The sequence below is a fragment of the Chelonia mydas genome, chromosome 27 (assembly GCF_015237465.2).
Source record: "Chelonia mydas isolate rCheMyd1 chromosome 27, rCheMyd1.pri.v2, whole genome shotgun sequence".
Lineage (NCBI taxonomy): Eukaryota > Metazoa > Chordata > Testudines > Cheloniidae > Chelonia > Chelonia mydas.
Genome location: NC_057860.1, coordinates 3,414,365 through 3,439,928, shown reverse-complemented (window position 1 = coordinate 3,439,928; position 25,564 = coordinate 3,414,365). Strand labels below are relative to the sequence as shown.

The 25,564-nt window shown below is 53.6% G+C and overlaps 1 protein-coding gene across 1 annotated transcript; it reads right to left on the bottom strand.

Annotated features, from left to right (window-relative positions):
• Window positions 1-4,629: 4,629 nt before the first annotated feature.
• Window positions 4,630-25,564, bottom strand: PRR29 (proline rich 29). The gene is made up of 6 exons (XM_037887217.2): window positions 23,661-25,564; window positions 21,943-22,033; window positions 18,329-18,444; window positions 12,476-12,675; window positions 10,921-10,991; window positions 4,630-10,328 (listed from the first exon to the last, which is right to left on the bottom strand). Exons 1-6 carry the CDS (start codon window positions 23,901-23,903, stop codon window positions 10,297-10,299), a joined length of 753 nt encoding a protein of 250 aa, XP_037743145.1. The 5' UTR covers window positions 23,904-25,564; the 3' UTR covers window positions 4,630-10,296.

Below are 25,564 nucleotides of genomic sequence, written 5' to 3'. Positions count from 1 at the left end.
CTTACAGAAGTCTAAGTGTATTACATCAACACTATTACCTTTATCCACCAAACTTTTAATCTCATCAGAAAAGATACCAAGTTAGCTTGGCAAGATCTATTTTCCATAAACGTACGTTGATTTGCATTAATTACATTACTCTTCTTTAATTCTTTATTAATCAAGTCCCATATCAGTCACTCCATTTTCTTGCCCAGGAATGATGTCAGGCTTACAAGCCTATAATTACCTAGGTCATCCTGTTCACCCTTTTTAAATATTGACACAACATTAGCTTTCTTCCAGTTTTCTGGAACTTCCCCAGTGCTCCAAGACTTACTGAAAATCAACGTTAATGGTCCAGCCAACTCCTCAACTAGCTCTTCAAAGTTATCTGGACATGCTGGTTTTAAAATGTCTGACTTTAGCAGCTTCTGCTTTACATCCTCCAGTGATACTAGTGGAATGGAAAGAGTGTTAGTATCACCCTATGATGAGAGTAGCAGCCGTGTTAGTCTGTATCCGAAAAAGAAAAGGCGTACTTGTGGCACCTTAGAGACTAACAAATTTATTTGAGCATAAGCTTTCATGAGCTACAGCTCACTTCATTGGATGCATGCAGTGGATATGATGAGACTATATCATGTTTTCCCCCAAATACAGAATAGAAATGTTTATTGAATACTTCTGTCTTTTCTGCATTATTATTGATAATTCTACCATTTCCAGCTAGTAAAGGACCAATACCATTGTCAGTATTCTTTTTGTTCCTAATATACTTACAAAACTCCTTCTTATTGTCATGAATTCTGATGGCCATAGAGTTCTCCTTGTGTCTGTTTGCTTCCCTTATCAATTTTCTACAATTCCTAGCTTCTGATTTATATTCATTACTATAAATTTCCCCTTTCTCCCATTTATTATATATTTATTATTTTTATAGCTGCCTTCACTTCCCCTCTAAACCAGATAATTTTTTTTCACCTTTAAGGCTGTCTTCCTTATGTGTGGGATTGTGGCTTTATGGGCATACAGTAAAATGCACTTAAATTATTCCCAATTAGCATCCACATTTGTCCAATTAAATTCTTCCTGCCAGCTGATTTATTTCCATCATCCCCTGATGAGATGCCCCCATGCCTGCCCCTTGAGCTTATGCAGGACTCTGCTACAGACAGACCTCTTTCCTAGAGCTGGAGGGCCCAAGTCTTTAGCAGACAACAATGGCACCCCAGTGGTGGTGATCATCTCTGTGCCAGGGGCTCATTCCCCCAGAACCATGCACCCTCGGGTGCCATCCAGGGCCACACTAAAGGGGGTAGCAGAGTGTGGGCTCCCCTGCCTCTCTTTGTAGCTGGGATGAAATAAGCACTAAGATGACTACCCTGACCATCAGGCTACAGAATCATTCTCGCCTGAGACTGACAGCCCTGGGCAGGTCCCTGTGGAAGCAGCTCCTCACACCACTCAGCCCCCAGGGGAGGTTTCGGGAATAAATTGATAAACTAAACAGAAATAAATCACCAGGCGCAGATGGGATTCACCCAAGAGTTCTGAAGGAACATAGATGTGAAATTGGAGAACTATAACTGTGGTTTAAAGAAAAGGAGTACTTGTGGCACCTTAGAGACTAACAAATTTATTTGAGCATAAGCTTTCGTGCATTCATCCGATGAAGTGAGCTGTAGCTCACGAAAGCTTATGCTCAAATAAATTTGTTAGTCTCTAAGGTGCCACAAGTGTTCCTTTTCTTTTTATGAATGCAGACTAACGCAGGTGCTACTCTGAAACCTAACTGTGGTTTGTAACCTATCATTTAAATCAGCTTCTGCACCAGATGACTGTAGGGTAGCTAATACAATGCTTTTTTTTTTTTAAAAAAAAGGCTCCAGAGACGATCCCAGTATAATTACAGGCCAGTAAACCCCACTTCAGTACCAGGCAAATTGGTAAAAAAACTATAGCAAAGAACAGAATTATCAGACACATAGATGAACACAATTTGTTAGGGAAGAGTCACCTTGGTTTTTGTAAAGGAAAATCATGCCTCATTAATCTATTAGAATTCTTTGGGGGGGGGTCAACAAGCATGTGGACAAGGGTGATCCAGTGGATATAACATACTTAGTCTTTCAGAAAGCCTTTGACAAGGTCCCTCAACAAAGGCTCTTAAGCAAAATAAGCAGTTGTGGGACAAGAGGGAAGGTGCTCTCATGGCTCAGTAACTGGTTACAAGATAGGAAACGAAGGGTAGGAATAAATGGTCAGTTTTCAGAATTGAGAGAGGTAAAGTGGTATCCCCCAGGTCTGTACTGGGACCAGTGCATAAATGATCTGGAAAAAGGGGTAAACAGTGAGGTGGTAAAATTTGCAGATGATACAAAACTACTCAAGATAGTTAAGTCCAAAGCAGACTCTGAAGAGATACAAAGGGATCTCATCAAACTGGGTGACTAGGCAACAAAATGGCAGATGAAATTCAGAGTTGATAAATGCAAAGTGATGCACTTTGGAAAACATAATCCCAAATATTCATACAAAATGATGGGGTCTAAATTATCTGCTCCCACTCAATAAACAGATCTTGGAGTCATCGTGGATAGTTCTCAGAAAACATCCCCTCTCAGAACACAACAATGTACAGCGGCAGTCAAAAAAGCTAACAGAATGTTAGGAACCATTAGGAAAGGGATAGAAAATAAGACAAAAAATCATATTGCCTCTATATCCATGGTACACCCACATCTTAATTACTGCATGCAGATATGGTCGCCCCATCTCAAAAAAGATATGTTAGAATTGGAAAAGGTTCAGAGAAGGGCAACAAAAAGATTAGGGGGAGGAACGGCTTCTGTATCAGGAGAGATTAAAAAGACTGGGACCTTACAGCTTGGAAAATCAGTGATGAAGAGGGGATATGATAGAGGGCTATAAAATCTTGACTGGTGCGGAGAAAGGGAATGAGGAAGTGTTATTTACTCCTTCACATCACACAAGAACTCGGGGTCACCCAATGAAGTTAATAGACATCAAGTTTAAAACAGACAAAAGGAAGTATTTCTTCACAGAACGCACAGTCAATCTGTGGAACTCGTTACCACGGGATGTTGTGAAGGCCAAAACTATAACAGGGTTCAAAAAGAACTAGATAAGTTCATGGAGGACAGGTTCATCAATGGCTATTAGCCAGGATGGTCAGGGATGCAACCCCATGTTCTGAGTGTCCCTGGTCTCTGTTTGCCAGAAGCTGGGAGTGGACAACAGGGGATGGATCACTCCGTGGTTGTCTGTTCTGTTCATTCCCTCTGGGGCACCAGGCACTGTCGGCAGACAGGATACTAGGCTAGATGGACCATTGGTCTGACCCAGTGTGGCCATTCTAATGTTCCTCCCTCCAACCCCGCTGCCTCTCTCCTGCCTTTAGTAACTCAACCCCCTTTGTAAATGTCATTTACACTGATGCCACCTTGCAACCCTGCGTCTGGTTGCCCTTCATTTTCTTACGCACAGGGAGCTGCTGCCCCTCAAGTGCCCTCTCAGGATCTGGCTCCTTTACAGGGAACAACAGGGCCCCATCTCCCCCAGCCTCACCCTCTGAGGTGTTGGAGACAGGGCCTCGCCCGTCCCAGACCTGACTATCGGCTGGTTTTGAGAAGTTCCCGTAAAATCAGGAAGCTGGTTCCTAAATTGATTCAGACCAAGGCCACGCCCACAACGTAGGGCTCTCTGTCCCCCTCTACTGGTAGTGGTGCCACATGGCAGTCACTAAACCATCACAGGCTTGGCTAGCAGAGCAGGGCTTTAGCTCAGGCAACAGGTTGCACTTTAAAATCCTGAGGTCCCAGGTTCAATCCCCCCATTGGTGGCCCAGCTGTCAGTGTGGCGGTACACCACCAGCTCCTTCCAGGGAAGTGTGAATCTTTCATTAAGCAGCTCCTGCCACCTCATTGTTATTTTTGACACACTCTGGAGTATTATGTCACCTGTCAAGGTAATTGTCTGTTTTGACGGTCTGTCCTGTTTGTGAGTCATTCGTCTGTGGTGGCTGGCTGCAGGCTTGGTTCCATTCGACAGGAGGCTGGCCGTGCAGCCTGCTGGGCTGGTGCCAGAGACCCTGGCACACCTTTCTCCAGGCACGTCTGAGCGGGTGCGTTGCTGATGCAGGACATGCCACTGTATAGCAGACAGCTTGTTCTGGCTGGAGAGCACAATGCTGGCAGTAGGCCAGGCCAGACAGGGCTCAGCCCAGGGACATGCTGGCTCCCAGCTGTGAGACAAGGTGGTTTCTTGAGACCGTATCTCTCTGGGCCCCATTGCATGTGGAAAGTTGGGTGTCCTGGAGGGCAACCAAGCACACAGGGACCATGTGCACTGGTGACCAGCTGGCTGCATGTGCCCAGTTGCTGTGACTAGATGTACAAGTCAAGCATGCAAATGCACATGCAATTCTATGGAGAGCTGGCCCAGGCTGTCAAGGTTCCCCTCTCCCCACTCTGAACTCTGGGGTACAGGTGTGGGGACCTTCATGAAAGACCCCCTAAGATTATATTCTACCAGTTTAGGTTAAAACTTCCCCAAGGCACAAATTCCTTTCCTTGTCCTTGGACAGTATGGCTGCCACCACCAAGTGATTTACACAAAAATTTAGGGAAGGGTCACTTGGAATCCCTATCCCCCCAAAATATCCCCCCAAGCCCCTTCACCCCCTTTCCTGGGGACGCTTGAGAATAATCTACCAACCAATTGCCTTAACAATGTGAGCCCAGACCAGACTCCAGGGCAGGCTCTACCTTTTTGCCGCCCCAAGCGGAGAAGCAAAGAAGAAAAAATAAAAAAGCTGCCGCCAAAGTGCCGCTGAAGAAGGAAAATAAAAAAGTCCGAGCGCCGTCCCAAGAACAGCCGGAGGGTCGCCCCTACCGGGTGGTCGCCCCAGGCTCCTGCTTCCTTAGCTGGGGCCTAGAGCCAGCCCTGCCAGACCCTTTGTCTTCAGGACGCTGAAATCAGTCAGGTTCTTAAAAGAAGAATTTTATTATAAAGAAAAAAGTAAAAGAATCACACCTGCAAAATCAGGATGGAAGGTCACTTTACAGGGTAATAAAAAGATTTAAAACACAGAGGATTCCCCTCTGGGCTCAGCTTCACAGTTACAAAAACGGGAATAGAACTACCTTTGCAGCATAGGAAAATTCACAAGCCAAAACAAAAGATAACCTAACGCATTTCCTTGCCCTACTTACAATTTCTGTGGTTCTAGGTGGATTATTCCAGGTATATTTTCAGGAAATGATGTACCTGCTTGGCTTCTCCCTCTGTCTGGAGAGGGAACAACAAAAGAGAACAGCAAACAAATCCTTCCCCCCGAGATTTGAAAGTATCTTCTTTCCTCATGGTCCTTCTGGTCAGGTGCCAACTAGGTTATTTGAGCTTCTTAACCCCTTACAGGTAAGGCGATTCAGAACAGCTGCCAAGGAGGGATTTTATGCTACTGCATACATAAAGGTTGCTACCCTTCCCTCTATATTCATGACACAGGCACTGGAGAATCCCAGAGCTAGAGAAATGGCACAGCGCCCCTGCCGATCAGGTGACCTTTCCACAGCGGGCGACCTAAGGCTGAGGTGACCTGCGGAGATGTAGGGAAGGGATGTGGTGGGCTCAGGAGAAGGAGCAGGCTCAGAGCATGCAGTAGAGATCCCATGGCAGCTAGAGGAGGGAGGGGCTTTCAGGCTAGACAAGGTGTGGGAGGCAAAAGCCTCATTTGTTTTGCCACCTTGTGACCTCCAGATTGTCCCAGTTGAGATGATAACTTGCCAGTCCTGGGAGCCCTTCCTCCAGATGGGCCATCACAAGGGACAATGGGCTGGGGGTTATTTGGGTTCCTCACAACGGGCTCTCTGGAAGTAGCTGAGCCATGCTAAGCTCCGTGTTCTTCTCCTTAAAGAAACCCAGCTCTCGCACTCTGAGTCTGCCGGGTGGGAGCCAGGGGCTTATCACAGAGTTTAGTCACCATTGTGCCCCATCCTTTGATCCATCGCAGAGGGCCTGGATGGATTAACTTCCCAGCTGAGGCCATCACTTTGCTCCTCACCCCCTGCCCCCAGCTGGGGGTGGTGGGGATGTGATCATCCCAAACCCTCTCTCTGATGGCCATTCCCCCCCATCCCACCCCCACCGCCCCCCACAGTCTCTGGGAGCGGAGCTGGCTGCCAGGTGCAGGAGGAAAGGCTCCTTCCCCTTCCTAGGGCCCCTCTCTCAGGGTGATCTCGGTCAGCAGCCCAGTTCCTACAGGTGGCTGGGCTGTTTGGAGAGGCCCCGATGAACCGTGGGATGGGGCGGAGTCTGCAGTGACCCGGCTCCTCTCCTTTGGCTGGGCCTTTTACTCCCTGAGGGTTTCCTGCTGTGGTGGCCAGCAGGTCCCTGCCACGCTGGAGTGGGGGCAGCTCCGGGAGCCTCAGAGAAGTTCCCAGGACAGGATGATATGGGCAGCCTGGCCCTCAGCCGTCCTGCATGGGCCATGCAGCCTGGCCAGCCCTTACCCTGGGCTGCCCCACGTGCCTCATCTACAGTCCCCCAGCCCTCACCCTACTGCCGGGACCCCCTTTGTGCCTGGTGCAGCCGCACAGCACCCCATGGCAGGGAGCGGCCTGGTGCAGCACGGACCCACAGGCCAGCCCTGGGTATGTTTCAGAACACGGGCCAGCTGCTATGAAGCCACGGCTCACCATGAAGGCGGAGCCACCCCTTGGGCTGGCAGAACAGGGGTGTAACTAGCCCAGGAGAGGGGAATTCCTCCCTGAGCCCCTAGGGACAGTTCGATAGGAGGGTTCCTGGTTGTCCATGTCCCTCATGCCCATCCCCTCTTGAGTGTGTCTTAGGTCTGGGCTCAGCTCTGCTGCCAGTGTCTGGGTTGGCACGGCCCCATAGCACCCTAGCAGGGATCCCATGTCCCCTCCCTGCAGACAGCTCTCCCCACATGGCCCCTTGGGCCTAGAGGGCTGGGCCAGCCCCCTCTCCACTGGGGACCCCCCCAACAGCTGGCCTCCGAGCTCCTGCCTCCTCAAGGGCCAGTCAGCCCTGGCCTCTGCTCAGACCGCTCTCCCCAGCCCCATCCTACTGTCCCTGAGGCCCCGCTGCCTCCCCCAGCACTATGGGTCGCTGCGCCTGCTCCCCTAGGACTCTCCCAGCAGCACCGCACCATCCTCATGGCGATCGGGGGAGGTCCCGGATGACTGGAAAAAGGCTAATGTAGTGCCCAGCTTTAAAAAAGGGAAGAAGGAGGATCCTGGGAACTACAGGCCAGTCAGCCTCACCTCAGTCCCTGGAAAAATCATGGAGCAGGTCCTCAAGGAATCAATTCTGAAGCACTTAGAAGAGAGGAAAGTGATCAGGAACAGTCAGCATGGATTCACCAAGGGCAAGTCATGCCTGACTAATCTAATTGCCTTCTATGACGAGACAACTGGCTCAGTGGATGAGGGAAAAGCGGTGGACGTGTTATTCCTTGACTTTAGCAAAGCTTTTGACACGGTCTCCCACAGTATTCTTGCCAGCAAGTTAAAGAAGTATGGGCTGGATGAATGGACTATAAGGTGGATAGAAAGCTGGCTAGATTGTCGGGCTCAACGGGTAGTGATCAATGGCTCCATGTCTAGTTGGCAGCCGGTATCAAGTGGAGTGCCCCAAGGGTCGGTCCTGTGGCCGGTTTTGTTCAATATCTTCATTAATGATCTGGAGGATGGTGTGGATTGCACCCTCAGCAAATTTGTTGATGACACTAAACTGGGAGGAGAGGTAGATATGCTGGAGGGTAGGGATAGGATACAGAGGGACCTAGACAAATTGGAGGATTGGGCCAAAAGAAATCTGATGAGGTTCAACAAGGACAAGTGCAGAGTCCTGCACTTAGGACGGAAGAACCCAATGCACAGCTACGGACTAGGGACCGAATGGCTAGGCAGCAGTTCTGCTGAAAAGGACCTAGGGGTTACAGTGGACGAGAAGCTGGATATGAGTCAACAGTGTGCCCTTGTTGCCAAGAAGGCCAATGGCATTTTGGGATGTATATGTAGGGGCATTGCCAGCTGATCGAGGGACGTGATCGTTCCCCTCTATTCGACATTGGTGAGGCCTCATCTGGAGTACTGTGTCTAGTTTTGGGCCCCACACTACAAGAAGGATGTGGAAAAATTGGAAAACGTCCAGCAGAGGGCAACAAAAATGATTAGGGGACTGGAACACATGACTTATGAGGAGAGGCTGAGGGAACTGGGATTGTTTAGTCTGCGGAAGAGAAGAATGAGGTGGGATTTGATAGCTGCTTTCAGCTACCCGAAAGGGGGTTCCAAAGAGGATGGATCTAGACTGTTCTCAGTGGTAGCAGATGACAGAATGAGGAGTAATGGTCTCAAGTTGCAGTGGGGCAGGTTTAAGTTGGATATTAGGAAAAACTTTTTCACTAGGAGGGTGGTGAAGCACTGGAATGCGTTACCTAGGGAGGTGGTGGAATCTCCTTCCTTAGAAGTTTTTAAGGTCAGGCTTGACAAAGCCCTGGCTGGGATGATTTAGTTGGGGATTGTGCCTGCTTTGAGCAGGGGGTTGGACTAGATGACCTCCTGAGGTCCCTTCCAAGCCTGATATTCTATGATTCTATGATCCTCACTGGGCTGCTCTGCCTCCTGTTCTGCTCCCAGCCCCCAAGGGCTGCTCCTCCTGGCCACCGCTCTGCTGGGCTCGGCCAGCCGCAGCCTCCACCCTGCCCTCTCTCTCCTGTCTCCTCTCTCCTGTCTCCTTCTGCTCACTCTGGGTCACAGCCTGCTGTGACGAAGCAGGGAGGTTTCTGTGGTGTTCAACGGTTTGCATGTGGAGGGCATGGGACTCAGTTTCCCTGGGTGTTACTGGTTTAACAAGGTGGTGGGAGAGGGAGTTTGTTGTTACAGAGGGCGAGCGAACGGCCTGGAGAATGGATACCCCAGTGACTGGTGACCAGCCTGGAGAATGGGTACCCCAGTGACTGGTGACCTGGTGACCGGCCTGGAGAATGGGTACCCCAGCAACTGGTGACCTGGTGACCGGGATGCCCAGCTCAGGAGTCGCAGCCATTTCTGGCCAGTGGGAGGACAATTGGCTGTGAAGAGAGGACCCTGGTGACCTGACCAGCTGGTTCCAGCCAGAGGGGAAACAAAGGATGGATGAGAGGAGGCCTAGGGAGGCCTGTTTACCTGGGACAGAAAACAAAGGACAGAGGCTGGACTTGGGGGACAGTGATATCGGATGCCCAGCTGGAAGCAGCGGGTCTTTGGGCTGGGAGGGGAGAGCAAGCAGAGCCCATCTGGAGGCTGCAGAAACCTAGATGTCCTGTGCTGAGGGAAGCTAGGCCTGAGGCCCTGAGAGTTTCCTGTGCTGTGTTCAGATGCTCAATAAACCCTCCTGTTTAATGCTGGCTGAGAGTCACTCCGGTCTAGAGAACAGGGTTGCATTATTCCCTCTGGGCGTGGAGGCCCCAAGGGTCCAGAGCGAGTGGACTCCCTGGGGGGCCCATGGCAGACAGGCGTGCTAAGGCTCAGAGAGGTGTCGTTCCAGGAGGCAGAAGGGCCTATGGCTTGACCCCCGAGAGAGAGTGGACCCCCAAGAAGGGCTGTCACACCAAAGGGGGTTCCTCCCAGGGACTGTACAGAGCCGGGAGAGAGCACGGGTCCTTTGAGTCCGTGACACCTGCCCCTCTGCTGGCCAGACGCTGCCCTGTGCCTTCCTGCTCATCTCAATGCGATCCAGAGGGCAGCAGTTGGCTCGCTCCCTCATACCCTGGAGATACCAGTGGTGCGTGTGTAACCCACTGGTGAGCGGTATGTCAGCTCCCCCTCAGGCCTGTCCACAGCTGCCATGGCTCCCAGCTCCAGGCACTCACGGCTAGCTTGGGAGGGCGCCAGTTCAATCCCCGGTGTGTGGGCCAAGAGCATGGCTGTCACATAAGGATGGTGCAGGCCAAGGTGGCACTCAGACATAGCTGACAACCAGGCACCAGCCCTGCCCATCCTGGGAGACCCAGGCCCAGGACACCAGGACTGTCCACTTCCCCGGGAACCTCGAGGTCCCTTCCATGGCAGCAGCAGAAGGGAGAGGACGCATCAGATGGCAGCCCGTCGCTGCTGGAGCTAGTCCAATTAATGTGGGGGGACAAAGGACAGAGCGGTCGGTCAGGGCCCAACGCACCAGCTTCGCTGGGCTGGGGGGACACCTGCTGCAGCAGGGATCCCTGGAGCCAGGCAGGGACACGGGTGCAGGCGAAGAGAAGAGCTCCCAGGAGGCACAGAGCCAGGCTCACAGCTTGCCCTGGGTGTAGTCGTAATACTCTGCGGAGAGAAAGGGGAGGTGGTGGCAGTGCAGCGAGGGGGCAGCCCGTGGCCCTGCCCTGCCCTCCCGGATGTCAGAGGGATGCAAGGCCAGAGGGACCCCAACGCTGGGCCCGGAGCCACCCAGCGAGGGCTGGGAGGGATTTGGCCTGGCCATGTGGGCCGTGGGAGCAGAACCCAAGGGGAGCCGGCAGGGACACCAGCAGGAAGGCTCCCGCCCTACAGGGTTGTGCTGCAGGCTGGAGCTAATCTGCATTTACCGACCCCGCTCCTGGGCCTTGGGGCTGTTGCTTTTCGGATCCCTGACCCAGGGCTTGGCCCTTCAACAGGGGAAGGCGAGCGCTGTGTACATGGGCTGGCCCAATGGCACGGGACCTGGGAGGGTTAAGGCCTGTGCTAGCAGCCAGGGTGGTAGCAGGGACAGTGCTACTGAGGATGAAGGGGGAGATGGGCTGGGCCCCTCACAATCCCCGTCAGGCTGGCGGGAGTCGTAAGGGGAAGGGGTGTGTCTGCAGCTGGAGGGGAGAGATGGCCACCTCTGCAGGTAGGAGCTGTGCCAAGGGCAGGCTTGGGTGGGGAAGGGCGTCCTTACCAGTGGCTGGTGGGACGTCAGCTCCCACTGTCCCCGTGGCGCTGGGCGGCGGGGGCGGAGGGACCACTTTGCTGTGGAAACAAAGCGAGGGCAGGGAGTCAGCAGCGAAGGGGGCAGGAGGGAGCTCCCCATCCCTTGAAACAAGCCAAACCACCGCGGCCTGCAGGGGCTAGTGGAGGGAACAGTTCGGGAGTCCTGGAGGCAGAGAGCCCGGGCAGAGAAGACCCTCGAGCTCACACAGTAGGAAGGCCCTGTCTGGCACTCCCACCCGCTCCTAAATCTCCCCCTCTCCCACGGCATAGCCCATCTCCCAGTGATGCTTCACCTGTCACCCAGAGTGCTAGTTAGCACCCAGGGGCCCAGCTAGGCAAGGAGCCCTGTTGTGCCCAGAGCTGTGCGCGTGCACACACACACACAGACACTGTTGTGTCAGGGTGCTGCACACACACACACAGAGTTGTGCCAAGTGCTGCTCACACACACACACACACGCACACACATGCACACACACAGAGTGAGAGCCGCTCCCCGCCCTAAAGAGCTCACAGTGTGAACAGAGAAGGCGACGGGCAGGAGAGGGGAACGTTCCATCCCTACGTTACAGCTGGGGAACCGAGGCACAGAGATGAAGTGACTACCCCAGCATGACCCAGGGAGTCTGTGTCAGGGCCAGGGATCGAACCTGGATCTCCTGAGTCCTAGCCCAGTGCCTAGCCACAAGGACATAAATGTCGAAGGTGCGGGTCTGGTTAATTACATCTTATAAAATTAGCTGCCCCCTGAGGCCCCAGGTCCCACTGTCCGGGTTCCCTGGCTGCTCTTCGTCACCCCTCGTGGCAAGGGCTGGGTGAAAACTGCTCATGTAAACAGGAAGCCTGAAAATTGGGTTTCTGCCCCAATGACTGTGTTCATGGCGCTCCCTGGGAAACTTCACATTTTTGTAAAAAAACAGAATGTCCCCAAACCAAACATTTCTCTTTGTCTGTCCCACTGCAGTGCCTCATGGGAGCTGCAGTTTGGTTTCCACATGCCCCCATTCCCTTCTATGGGCCGGGCTACATCTCCTGCAATGTGCGGGAGCTCTCATGCACCCCTCTCTCCAGAGAGGCCCCCTGCTAGTGCCCAGGCTGGGATTTTAATATGTACCTTGGAATGGCCCCCCCCACCCCAGTCCTGTCACCCACCTGCACCGCTCCCTGCCTCCACGGAAGGGACTGGCCCGGGGTCTGAGTGGGAGGAGGCGGAGGAGCTGGTGAGTGCGGTCCATGGGATTCTAACCCGGTCGGAGGGGACGTAGTTAATTAAATGGGAGAATTTACTGGAATTCTTGGATTCCCTGCAGCTGGCTCCGCCCATCTCCCACTCTGATGCGGCTGGGACCAGGACGTTTCCCACCTTCCCTGCTCGTTTGATAAACCCATCACCCCCCTTCTCTGCCCATGCACCAGCATCTCCTCCCTCTGCTGGCCTGGGCCCACCTCCCCAGCGCTCAGCATCCGGCTCCCTACGCCTCCTGTGGCTGGCTCCCCAGTGACGGTGCATTCTCATTACTCACTCCTCCCGAGTCCTGCCTGTTGGGGCTGGGTGCGGGTCCAGGCCGACATGGCGTATGCTAGGGGGCTCCTGTGCCCATGCTGGAGGCTGTGCCAGGGGCTGCCATGGGGGGCTGGGAGTGGTGCTGGGGCATGGTGCGTAATGGTGGTGAAATACCACATCTGCTTCTTCATCTTCAGTGTGCAGAGGGACCAGGTTCACCTGCAGGGAAGGAATAAAAGGCACCGTGGGGCGTCTCCTTGCCCTTGGCCATGACCGCTACCCCTGGAGCTTTACCTGACCCTCGGTAACTGTGTTTAGAGAATTGATTCCTAAGCCCAGCAAGACACCCCCACGCTCACAGGCTCTGCAGCTCACAGCTGGGCTTGCCGGCTGCTCTTACAGCTTACGGCTGGTGACCCTGATCATAGAATCATAGGATCATAGAAGATTAGGGTTGAAAGAGACCTCAGTAAGTCATCAGGTCCAACCCACTGCTCAAAGCACGACCAACCCCAACTAAATCATCCCAGCCATGGCTTTGTCAAGCCTGACCTTAAAAACTTCTAAGGAAGGAGATTCCACCACCTCCCTAGGTAACCCCAGTGCTTCACCACCCTCCCAGTGAAATAGCGTTTCCTAATATCCAGCATAGACCTCCCCCACTGCAACTTGAGACCATTACTCCTTGTTCTGTCATCTGCCACCACTGAGAACAGCTGAGCTGCATCCTCTCTGGAACCCTCTAGCTCAGTGGTTTGAGCATTGGCCTGCTAAACCCAGGGTTGTGAGTTCAATCCTTGAGGGGGCCATTTAGGGATCGGGGCAAAAATTGGGGATTGGTCCTGCTTTGAGCAAGGGGTTGGACTAGATGACCTCCTGAAGTCCCTTCCAACGCTGATATTCTATGATTCTGGTAGTTGAAGGCTGCTATCAAATCCCCCCTCACTCTTCTCTTCCGAAGACTAGGGGCATGGCTACACTTGCAGATTAGAGCTCTGTGAGTTAAACCAGCCCTCGGAGAGCGCTGCCGTGTGTTCACACTGACAGGAACAAGCGCACTGGTGTGGCCACAATTGCGGCACTTTCAGCGGCATTGGGAGCGGTGCATTATGGGCAGCTATCCCACAGAGCACCTCTTCCCATTCTGGCGCTGTGGCTTGTGGGAAGGGGGCAGGGAGTGCGGGGCATTCTGGGTCCTGTCCCAACACCCCGTGATGCATCACTTCGCATCCCAGCAAACCCTGGGCTTCCATCCACATTTGGTGCCATCTTTCAATGTTTTTTGTACTGCGCACGCTGCCTTCCCTTTCGGTCTGCGGGAACGGAGCCCGAACGGCGGAGGAGTCTGCTGATGAGTCTCGCCAGCACGTCACGTCTGGCAGTCGAGTTACTCCTTAAGCTACAAACTGACAGTGAGGAGTCCGATGATGATGTCGACTCGCATAATGCGTGTGACACGAGATTGCCTGTGGCCTTCACGGACATGCTCACCGCAGTGGAACGCCGCTTTTGGGCTCGGGAAAGAAGCACTGAGTGGTGGGATCACATCGTCAGGCAAGTCTGGGATGACGAGCAGCGGCTGCAGAACTTTCGGACGAGAAAAGTCACTTTCATGGGACTGTGTGAGGAGCTCGGCCCCGCCCTGCGGCGCAAGGACACGAGATTGAGAGCTGCCCTGACGGGGGAGAAGCGGGTGGCTATTGCAATCTGGAAGTTGGCAACTCCAGACAGCTACCAATGGGTTGCTGACCAGTTCCAAGTGTGAAAGTCGACCGCTGGAATCATGTTGATGCCAGTTTGCAGGGCCATTAATCGCATCCTGCTCAGAAGAACCGTGACTCTATGTAACGTGCATGACATTGTGGCTGGCTTTCCACAAATGGGTTTACCTAACTGCAGAGGGGGTGATAGATGGGACGCATATTCCAATTCTGGCACCAGCCCACCTAGCCCCCGAGTACATTAATCGGAAGGGGTATTTCTCTATGGTTCTCCAGGTGCTTGTGGATCACCGTGGGCATTTCACTGACATTAATGCAGGCTGGCCTGGAAAGGTGCATGACACACACATCTTTCAGAACACTGGCCTGTTCTTCCCAGACCAGAAGATCACCATGGGGGAAGTCGAAATGCCCGTTGTGATCCTTGGAGACCCCACTTACCCTTTAATGCTGTGGCTTACGAAACCCTATACAGGGAGCCTTGACAGCAGCAAGGAGCGGTTCAACAACAGGCTGAGTCTGCAGAATTGGGTGCACAATGACTGTGGAGTGTGCTTTTGGCCGTTTAAAGGGCTGCTGGCACTGTCTGTATGGGAAGCTAGACCTGGCCGATGACAACATCCCCACGGTTATATCCGCGTGCTGTACCCTCCATAGCACTTGTTAAGGGAAGGGTGAAAGATTCACTCGGGCATGGACCTTGGAGTTTTAACACCTGGAGGCTGAAATTGAGCAGCCAGAGAGCAGGGTTATTAGAGGGGCCCAGCGCAGGGCTGCAACGATTAGGGATGCCTCAAGGGAGCAATTTGAGGCTGAAAGCCACCAGTAATGTCTGGTGCCCTGCACGGGAGTGAAGTGCAGTGCTTCCAATGTTAGTAGGAATCTGTGTTTGCTACACTGACTTGCAGTGCCTGTTGCTTTCCTGGGCTAAGGTATCTTTTACTTAATGCAATAATAAAGAATGTTTTCAAAGCCAAAATATCCATTTATTGAAAAGAAAAAATTCATTTATTGAAAAGAAACACAACTGCTTGGGAAACAGAAAAGGCAAGGGGGTGGGGTGGGGAATGGTTCAATCACAGATTTGCGTATGTCCTGTTCTCATACTCGGCCTTCCTGTCTGGAGTACTGTGCAATGAGTGCTGGCTCTACTGCGTGGTGATGGGGGGTGAGTGCAGAGGGTAAGGGTCGTAGTTTTCAGGGCTGGGTGGTGAAGCTCCAGGTGTTGGAAGCAGCTGGTGGCGGTAAGAACCCCGATGTTGGGGAAAGTGGGTTGGAGGTGATATGGGGGCCCCAGGGAAAGAGTTTTGGGACAAGGGCTGTGTGCGGGGGGTATGGTAGTCCTCCGCCTGCTTTGCTACGAGCACCTGGATCGAGTCTGCTTGGTGCTCCATGATGCTTAGCAGCCGCTCTGTGCTTTGGTGCTGGCGATCCGCATTCTGCTGGCGGACCCTCCTTTCACTCTCCTGCCACTCCTGTGCTTTTCGATTTTCATTAAGGGATTGCTGCATTACTTCATGCAGCATGTCCTCTTTTCTTCTACGTGGCCGCTTCCTAATTCTTTGGAGTCTTTCGGCTGTTGAGAACAAGGACGGCTGAGATCGCAAGGTTGCATCTGTAAAGCCAAAATGCAACACTTAACAGAGGCAGCATTGTTCACACCAGACAGAGCAATGATTCAGCCATACTTAAACTAGACAAGCACACTCTACACAATAGCAGAAATTGCCCATCCCAAAGCGAGCACACATAACCCACGGGAGCCCCAAAATGGTGGCATGGACATGTTAGCCTGACTGGGACAAGGAGTACAGTAGCGCTCCTAAGGAACCTGCGCAAGTGGATTGCCCAGCTTCTGCATGAGGCCTTTGAAGAGATCACTGAGGCCGATTACTGAGCACATCAACGCCCTATTCTGCATCTAGGCATGCATGCAGCCCTAACCCCCCTTGCCCCAAGAGCCCACACTGAACAACTTGCTTCCCAAAATAAAAGCCGCTTACCGGGCATGTCCTCTGGTGTTTGTCCTTCCCCAAGCACCGGCCGCTGCGACTGGCTACCTTCCTCCTGGCTTGAGAACAGCTCCTGACTGCATGCACCTAGGGATGCTGGGCTGTCCCCCTCCTCCTCAGCATCCTCGCTCCCGCTTTCATCCTCCTCCTGCCTTGTTGAACTGGGCTCTGAAATGTCCATGGTGGTACTCGGAGTGGAGGTGGGGTCGCCCCCAAGTATTGCATCCAGCTCTTTGTAGAAACGGCAGGTCGCGGGGGCAGCACCGGAGCGGCAGTTTGCCTTGCAGGCTTTGCGGTAGGCATTCTGCAGCTCCTTCACTTTAACCCTGCACTGCTGTGCATCCCGGTCATGGCCCCTTTCCATCGTGTCCCTTGATATCTGCCCAAAGGTATCGTAATTCCTACAGCTGGAGCGCAGCTGGGACTGGACAGCTTCCTCCCCACAAACACTGATGAGGTCCTGCACCTCACCATTGCTCCATACTGGGGATCGCCTGGCACGTGGAGGCACGGTCACCTGGAAAGATTCGCTGAGAGCACTCCACGCCTGGCTGAGCAAACAGGAAGGGGATTTTCAAAATTCCCAGAGAATTTAAAGGGCGTGTCTGACGGTTGGTCACCTGAGGGCAGGGCAGTAGAGTTCAAAGTGATGACCAGAGTGGCCAGAACAGGCATTGTGGGACACTTCTGGAGGCTGATCAGAGCTCACTAACAGACCAGGGTGTCCACACTGGTGTCACGGCACTCCAGCCGGGGAGCATCAAGCGTTATGCTTCTCGTCGAGGTGGATTATTACCAGGAGCGCTCCAGATGCAGAGTCCAGGTGCTCTACGTGCCTTGTCAGTGTGCACGCATCATGAGTTAGGGCGCCCGGGGCTGCTTTAATGCACTCTAACTCCCAAGTGTAGCCATGCCCTTAGATTATTCCAGGGAAAGAATTTTAAAATCTTATTTACATTCCGCTGCTAGGACAGGGGCTTACTCACCTTCTGCACCTAGGTCAGTGGCTCAGGCAGTGAACTCAGGTCAAGTTCTAGTCAATATTTCTGTGACGCTGACAGATTAGGGGCCAGCTCTTGCCAAAGCCCCAGGCCTCACTGAATGCTTACAAATGCATGGCTGGAAGCCAGGCCAATTCCCTTGTGTATTAGTGTAGATCAAAGTGGTTGTTAAATGTAGAAGAGTGTTTAAACTTCACGAAAACTAATGGGATGTTACATGCATGGTTTTTACTACTCTTTAGCCTGTTATAATGTAGCAAACATTCACATTGTGTTACCCCGTAACTAAATAACACACCAAACGAGACAGAAGCCTTGTGGCATGCAAATGACGAACTTTAACAGGAAAGTGCTAATTTCAAAGCAAGTGGTCATTGCGTGTGTGATGATTGGAGGTCAAAGACTCTAAATGCATTCCTCAGTCTCCGTCCTCAAAGGAAAAGCCCAAATGGGTAGTGACCCTGGCAGCCTGCTTTCTGTGAGAAGAAGCTATAAGTGTGGATTCACAGGGAATCCTTCATCTCTGGACTGTCTGGATCCTAACAGGGCAGAATAACTGAACGAGAAGACAGAAATCCCCAGAGTTATTCTGTGTAGCCCTGAGAGACTTTTGGGAAACTAGCAGACTACTACATCTTTGCTACCATTTGGAATTACAGACTGTGACTCACCTGTACATATATTGTACCTGCTTTAACCTCTCAATAACTCTCATTCCTTTCTCTTAGCTAATAAACCTTTAGTTACTTTACTATAGAATTGGCTACAGGCATTGTCTTTGGTGTAAGATCTAGGGTACCAATTGATCTGAGGTAAGTGACTGGGCTCTCGGGACTGGAAGCAACCTGAACGTGGTGTGATGTTTGGTGTAAGTGACCATTTATCCCAAAGTCCAGTTTGTCGGGGTGGCAAGATAGACTGGAGAATCCAAGGGGACTATCTGTGACTCCATGGTCAGACTGGGATAGTGATCCAGGAGTACACATTTGTTACTGGCTTGGTGAAATCTAATTAGAAACCACACCACCAGCTGGGGGCGTCTGCGCTGGTTTGTGACAGTCTGCCCTGAGGCAGGCACTCACGGTGGTGGGCTACTCCAGACAGTGTGACAGTCCCGTCCTCAGGCAGACACACATACCTGGGCAGCAGCGGGAGTTGGGCTGAATCCAAAGGATGTCAGTGCGGCCATCGTCATGTTGTTCATGATCACCTGATGCATCTGGGCGTTTTGTATCATCATGAGCTCTATCAGATCTGCCAGGGGGAAAGAACAACCCCTCACTATAGAGCTGGGTGAGAATGAGCGAGCAAAGCCATTCAGCTCAGAGTAACAGTCAGTTCGACTGACTAATGCCAAGCTATTTGCTGGCTGTTGTGCACGGAGCTCCGAGAAGATCGATTAGAGGCTGTTAATCGTATCTTAGGGGACACGGCCATTGCTTTGCTGTGTCAGGAATTCCTGTAGCTGGTTTCAAGAATTGGAGCAGTGTGAGCTGATGTCAGCTGTGATCTCATAAGAGCATGAAGCAAGATGCTTGGAAACAGTTAACCCGGCTGTGTGATGCTTCCTGGGGATGACCAGGGTTGGGAGGCACCTCGCTACCACCTGCTCCTAGCATGAGGCTTGTCTGTGCCTCCCAGGGGTCAGCTCCCCACCTCCACCAGCAATGGGCAACACAAGCCCTTTTCTCTCAGCCTGCCCACTCTGCTGGTTAGCAACAGGCACACGCCCAGCCCCGAGCATCCCCCTGGAGTGTCCAGCCCCCGTTTCACTGGCCACTTGCAAAATTCCCAGATCTGCTGTTCCCAAAGGACCAGCACCCCGGATTACCAGAGACACCACAGGACCACCGCTCCGCTCAGTTCACAGCACTGATTCATGGTGAAACCAAGTGTAAGCTTACTGAACAGAGATTCAAGTAATAGTAAGTGGGTAGAAGCAGTGATGAGCTGCCAAAATCTTAACAACCGGTTCCCTCCTTACCCCACGAGGGGGTCGTGGCCCCCGCCGGGACCCCTGCCCCATCCACCCCCCTCCCCTATCTCTTGACTGCCCCTAGAACCGGGCAGGAGGGTCTCGTGGGCCATCGTAGGGGTGTTCACCCCGCCCCGCCCCTAAGAGCCAGAGGGACCTGCCGGGGGGCAAGGTGGGAAGTCCCAGCGGTGCTTACCTGAGGCGGCTCCCAGGAAGCATCCGGCAGGTCCCTCTGGCTCCTAGGGGTGGGGTAGCAAAGTTAGGGGGGTAGCAGGGGGAGCAGCTGCTCCCCGCACTGATCACATCAAAAATGGCACCTTAGGAGCCAACTCCATGGGTGCTCCGGGGCTGGAGCACTCAAGGGGAAAATTTTGTGGGTGCAGAGCACCCACTGGCAGCTCCCCGCCCCGCGGCCGGCCCCAGCTCACCTCCACTCCGTCTCCTCCACTGAACACCCTCCCCACCCTCCCCCCGGCTTCCCGCGAATCAGCTGTTCACGCAGGAAGCCTGGGCGGGCTGAGAAGCAAGCAGCGGCTTCCCGCTCAGGCCCAGGGAGGCGGAGGTGAGCTGGGGTGGTGAGCGGTTCCCCTGCGCGCCCCCGCCCCCCAGGCTACCTGCTGCAGCGCGGGCGGCCCTCCTCGTGTCCCCCCACCCCAACTCACCTCCACTCTGCCTCCGCCTCTCTGGGCCTGAGTGCAAAGCCGCCGCTTGATTCTCAGCCCTCCCAGGCTTCCGGCATGAACAGCTGATTTGCGGGAAGCTGGGGGAGGGCGGAGAAGCAGAGTGGGGCAGAGCGGAACTCAGGGGCGGAGGCGAGTTGGGGACGGGGACGAGGACAGGGACGGGGAGGGGAGCTGCTGGTGGGTGCTCTGCACCCACTAAATTTTCCCTGTGGGTGCTCCAGCCCTGGAGCACCCATGGAGTCAGTGCCTAAGACACCACTTTTGGCTGGTTGTTAAATTTAGAAGCCTTTTTAGAACCGGTTCTAAAAGGGCTTCTAAATTTAACAACCGGTTCCAGCGAACCAGTGCGAACTGGCTCCAGCTCACCCCCGGGTAGAAGTTTTGGAAACAACTGGTTCCAACTTTTAAAAAAAGTCATACCATGCCTTCTAGAGCTTAGACTTACCTAGCAAGCCATTCCCCTGTCTCATACAGATTAGCTCAACCAGACTCTTCCTCCCAGAGTTTAACAGACAGGCTGGCCCTGGCCCTCCATTCTGAAGACAAGCATGCTGGCTGCTTGTCCGCTAGGTAGGTACCGGGTGTCTCTCTTCATTCTCCAGAGATACCAGACTAAGGGCTTGTCTACACTTGAAATGCTACAGCGGCACAGCTCCGCCTCTAGTGGTCTGGTGTAGACACTACCTGCAGCGATGGGAGGAGGTCTCCTGTTGGCATAGGGGAGCCACCGCCCCAAGAGATGGCCACTAGGGCCTTGTCTACACTACACTGTTTCGTCAACGCAAGTTACGCCGACAATCAAAAAACGGTGTAATGACATCGCTTGTGCATGTTCGCACGGGGCTCCTTCTGTCGGCGGAGCATGTCCACAGTTGGTGCTCTAGCATCGACAGAGAGAACAGTGCACTGTGGGTAGCTATCCCACTGTGCTACTCGCCCCCTACTCGCTGGGAAGACGCGAGGTGAGCTGTCCTCACCGAGCAAACAGGAAGTGGAATTTCCAGAATTCTCGGACCTTTAAAGGGGGAGAGGTGAATGCCTGCTACCTGGGTGCAGGGCAGTGGAGTTTGAACTGCTGACCAGAGCTGTCAGGATGGGCATTGTGGGACACCTCCTGGAGGCCATGTACAGTGACATAGCCAAGCGCGGTGTCTACACACTAACACACTGTGCTGCAAAAAGCTCTATGCTTCTCATCAAGGTGGTTTTATTTTGTCGGCAAAGCAGGAGAGTTCTGTCGGAAGGACCAGTGCAGTGTGTACGCCTCCACTGTTTTGTCGATGAAACCTGACTTTTGTCGACAAAACTGTGTAGTGTAGACAAGGCCTAGGTCAAGAGAAGAATTCTTCCATCAACCTAGAACTGCCTACACTGGGGCATTAGGTTGGCTTACCTACACCACTCGGGGTGTGGAGTTTTCACACCCCTGAGTGACAGAGTTAAGACGACTTAATTGTTTAGCGTAGACCAGGCCGAATTCTTTGATCTTAGTCATAAACAGGACAACCCCCTGCAGTGTGTTCCTTTCTGCAGATCTCTCCTTGACTAGACAACCTTGATTAGCTCGTGGCACCGTATACGGATCGACTTACATTGTAAGACACCCAATGATCAGCCAGGGAGAGAGAGAAGCCTCTCCTACCCCCTGCCTGAACCGAATCTGTTTATCACCTTCAAGTGACCTGTCTGAACTTACACAATTTCAGAGCATAGTTTTCAGTATGGCGACATAACTCCTTAAATATCACCCATACCTACATCTCCCAGTGACTAGGACGACCAGTGCTTTACTGGCTGTTGGTAGAGACTTCCGTGCCATGCTTTGCCGCACTGATGTGTAGGCATTAGACCCAAGGGATCCCTGTAAACCTCTAGGTACCCTCTGTGCCTGCTACAGGTTGGCACCAAGTGGGCTCTGGGTCACGAGTACCTGCTTTAAAAGGGATGATGTGCCCTGTTTGGTTTCTTTCGAATTGATAAAGATATCCATTTAAACCATTGTTCTGATTGGTTTTTAGCATGAGAGTTTCAGCCGGAGTATTTGTTAGCGTTGCTGAACTTGCAGGGAAGGTTTTGTGTTTTACAGTCTCCTACCTTCTCGGACGTGTCCTGGCCTTACGGGCTGAGTGAAAGGAGACAGGATCCCAGGGATCTGCTGAAATACTGTCATTGGCTGTTGGGGAATCTAGAAAACAATGCAGAGAGCAACTAATCTGAGAGGGCTGTGGGGTGGAGGGGGCCATTGCGGGGAGAAAGGACTGGGAGCAGGGGGGAATTGGGGAGAGGCAGCTGTGGGGGTGAAGGGGCCACACCCCACCCCTCTGGAGGGCGAGCCACATGTGGGGTGCAGAGCCGGCCTGCTGCAGCCCGCCAGCACAGGCATGTCTGGGAGGTCTCAGCACGGGGCAGCCCTCGATGACCCTCTGCCCTCACGGGCGAGGGCTCCGGACAGGGCCTCGCACCCGGCAGAGCCAGGAGCAGTCGGGGGGGAATCTCACAAGGAGGCCTAGTCCTAGCCCAAACCGCCACCCTAACCCTCCTCATCCCACCTCACCCCAACCTTCCTCGCCCCAATCCCACCCAACTCCCAGCCTCCCCTCACCCCAACCCCCCCTCATCCCACCTCACCCCAACCTCCCCTCACCCCAAACTCCCTCGCCCCATCCCACACAACTCCCAGCCTCACCTCACCCCATCCCCCCTCATCCCACCCCAATCCCACCCAACTTCCAGCCTCCCCTCACCCCAACCCCCCTCACCCCAACCCCACCCAACTTCCAGCCTCCCCTCACCCCAACCCCCCTCATCCCACCTCACCCCAACCTCCCCTCACCCCAATCCCACACAACTTCCAGCCTCACCTCAACCCCCCTCATCCCACCTCACCCCCCCCCCAACTCCCAGCCTCATCCCCCCTCACCCCAATCCCAACCGCCCCTCACCCCAACCCCGCATTCCTACCTGGGGTTACCACCTGGCTGGTATTTGACTGGCCTAGCTGTTTTTTTATGGATTTGCAGTTGACAGAAAAATAATTTAATCTGCTGGGGTTTTTTCACGTGGGTCTAAAGAGTTGCGTTATTGTCACACCGCACTGGGCGAGCTAATGCTCAAAGTGTCTGTGGCCGGCGAGAGATGCTGCAGGGTTCCCACTGCCACAGTTTAAGCAATAACAGATCAAAAGTACTGAAGATACAGCCACTGTCTGCCCACCAACATACAAGTGCACCGCAGGTGTGCGAGAGAGGGTTTGAGTCACAAGAGTGAGGAGACCTGCGAGGTCACCCATCTTCTCTATGTATGTTCTCTCACTAGACACTACAAAGTGGCTTGGGGGTGGGGGGGTTGCGGAGTTGCTTTGTGGGGGTGGGTGCCAGTGTTTGTGCATTTCAAAGGTGGTACTCTACTCCCACCCTCACCTCACTCCAGCGCCCTCCCACTCCTGACCTGGGCTCCCCCATCCCGCTCACTCCCATCCCAACTCACCAACCCCCGCACCTGAACCCAGTCCCTCCCCCGATTACCCTGTCTCACCCTAGTCTCCTCCCCAGCCCTGGCCCCGTCAGAGAGCCCAGGACACTAGGTCTCCTGGGGGCGGACGCTGTCACGAGCAGTCCTGGCAGAGGGGTGGAGGAACAGCCAGAAACGCAGTGCTCTGACCATCTCTCACCGTGGCAAAGGGAAGCCCAGCCCAAGAAATCAAGACCTGGCTGCCCCATAGCTGCCCCGTCCCTGGGGCCAGGCAGTGCCAGCCATGCATAAGCAACTCAGCAAGACCTTAATCTGCGGCTCGATCTCCAGGATTTACCTACCGGCTGTTGGATGATCTGCACCCGTGGTGGAGTCTCCCCCCAGGCCTCAGCTGCCCCCAAATGCATGGTGAAGATGCAGCCCCCGTCTGGAAGGAGCTTGCCAGTGAGGGCTGGATGGGAGCAACCCTCCAGGAAGCAGGAAAGCAGTAGCTGGCCAGCACAGCTCGTTGCTATAGATGCCGTGTGCAAACAAACCCGCTCCAGAGGCCGAGAAGGCGTCTCAGCAGGGCTCTCCCAGTGCATTGTGCCCCAGAAACACAGGCCCTGGCTCTGGAGAACCCCTACACTGAAATGAAGCAGGCACACTCACGGGGCTGAGTTAAGGGTGCAGCCTTCACTCTGGCATTCCTAGCCTTAGAGGGCACAAGCATGTAGCCCCATCATCCTGCTAGGGCCGGAGGGTGATCCTGATACGAGGAAACACTCACCAGCATGAGGCAGGGGTTCACATTCTGGCTCCGGGTCACATCCCTGCGCCCGCAAGGTTAGCCACGCGCCAGCAATGGTGCCATCACCCTGAACTTTGGGAAGAAAGGCTCAAAAGCCAGGCCATGTATCAGCAAACCCAAAAAGTGACCGAAAAGAAAGATTTCAGAGGCCGAGCTAAGACTAAAGCAGAACAATCGCCCAGCTCCCACTGTGTTCCAGGGACCAGAACCTCCTAGTATCAAAGGAGGGTCAGATTTGTAAAGGTACCAGGCACTGAAGATGCACTTGGTGGGATTTTCCAAAGCTCCTGGGCTACTAAGACAGAAAGGCAGCATGGTCCAGTGGTTAGTGCACTAGGCCTTGTGAGACCTGGGTTCAGTTCCCAGCTGTGCTACACACTTCCCATGTGACCATGGGCATCTCTGGTTCTCTGCTCCCAGGGGTCTCCTAGCCCTGCCCAACAGGGGGGTTGGGAGAGTAAATACATTCAAGATTGGGATGGTCAGTTGCTGTAGTGAAGGGGGCTAGATAAGGACCTAAGACAGAGTCACGGTCAAACAAGTCATTGGCTTACAAGGGACCAGCAAAGACAGAGTCTGTCAAGTCCTAGTTAGTGCTCTAACCACTGGGCCATCCTGTCACTCTCATTCTAGGACACTTTGCCTTGGGGAGCTCCTATAAGGCACAAAGGAAAGGAGAGGTGTCTGCAAAGCCACGAAGCTGCCCAGGAGTGAAAAGGGGTCAGACAGAGCAGCTGACACCCTGCTAGGAAAGGCGGAAGGCTGGGTGGAGTGGAAGGTGTTGGTAAGCCCAGGCTGGGGATCTACCGCAGCTGGGACAAGGGAAGTCAGTTAAGCGATTTCTCAAGAGGATGATTTTGTCAGGGCCTTTCATATCTGGATCTGTCTCTTTCCCTTTAGAGTGGGAGCCTCTGCCCCTCCCACTTAGCCCCCCGCTTGACTGGAGCCCGCCCAAGGATCAAAGGCTCTAAGGGTGTTGCTCTCTCCTTACAAAGAGAGGCTTTCACGAGGCCTGGGATAATAGTGAGCTAATGGAAGCCCTTTCAAGTGCCGCACTTCCAGGTGCAAAGCGTTCGGGGAAGGGAGCAGTGAGCTGCGACTGACCTGGTGGGAGGAACTGAGCGTGTGAAAGCTCCTTGCACACTCATGCATTCCAGCTTCATAGCACTGGCCTGGGGAACCTGCCCCTAGGGATTCAGTCACGCCCTGGGGCTGTGCACGGGTGTAATTCCATTGGCATCCATGCAGCTCCTCCCCTGGGCAGCCGCACTTCATTGTGTCAGGCCTGCTGCACCCTTCCCAACTGGGGAGCAGGGGGTTGGAAAGGAGGGAGGGGGGAGGGTCTTCTCCAGTTGGTTCCTTGACCCCAATCTGACCTGAGGCCCCGTACTAAAGAGGCAGCCTCTCTCCGGCCTTCTGGGGTGGGAAGCACCAGCTGTCCACTCCTTCTGTAAT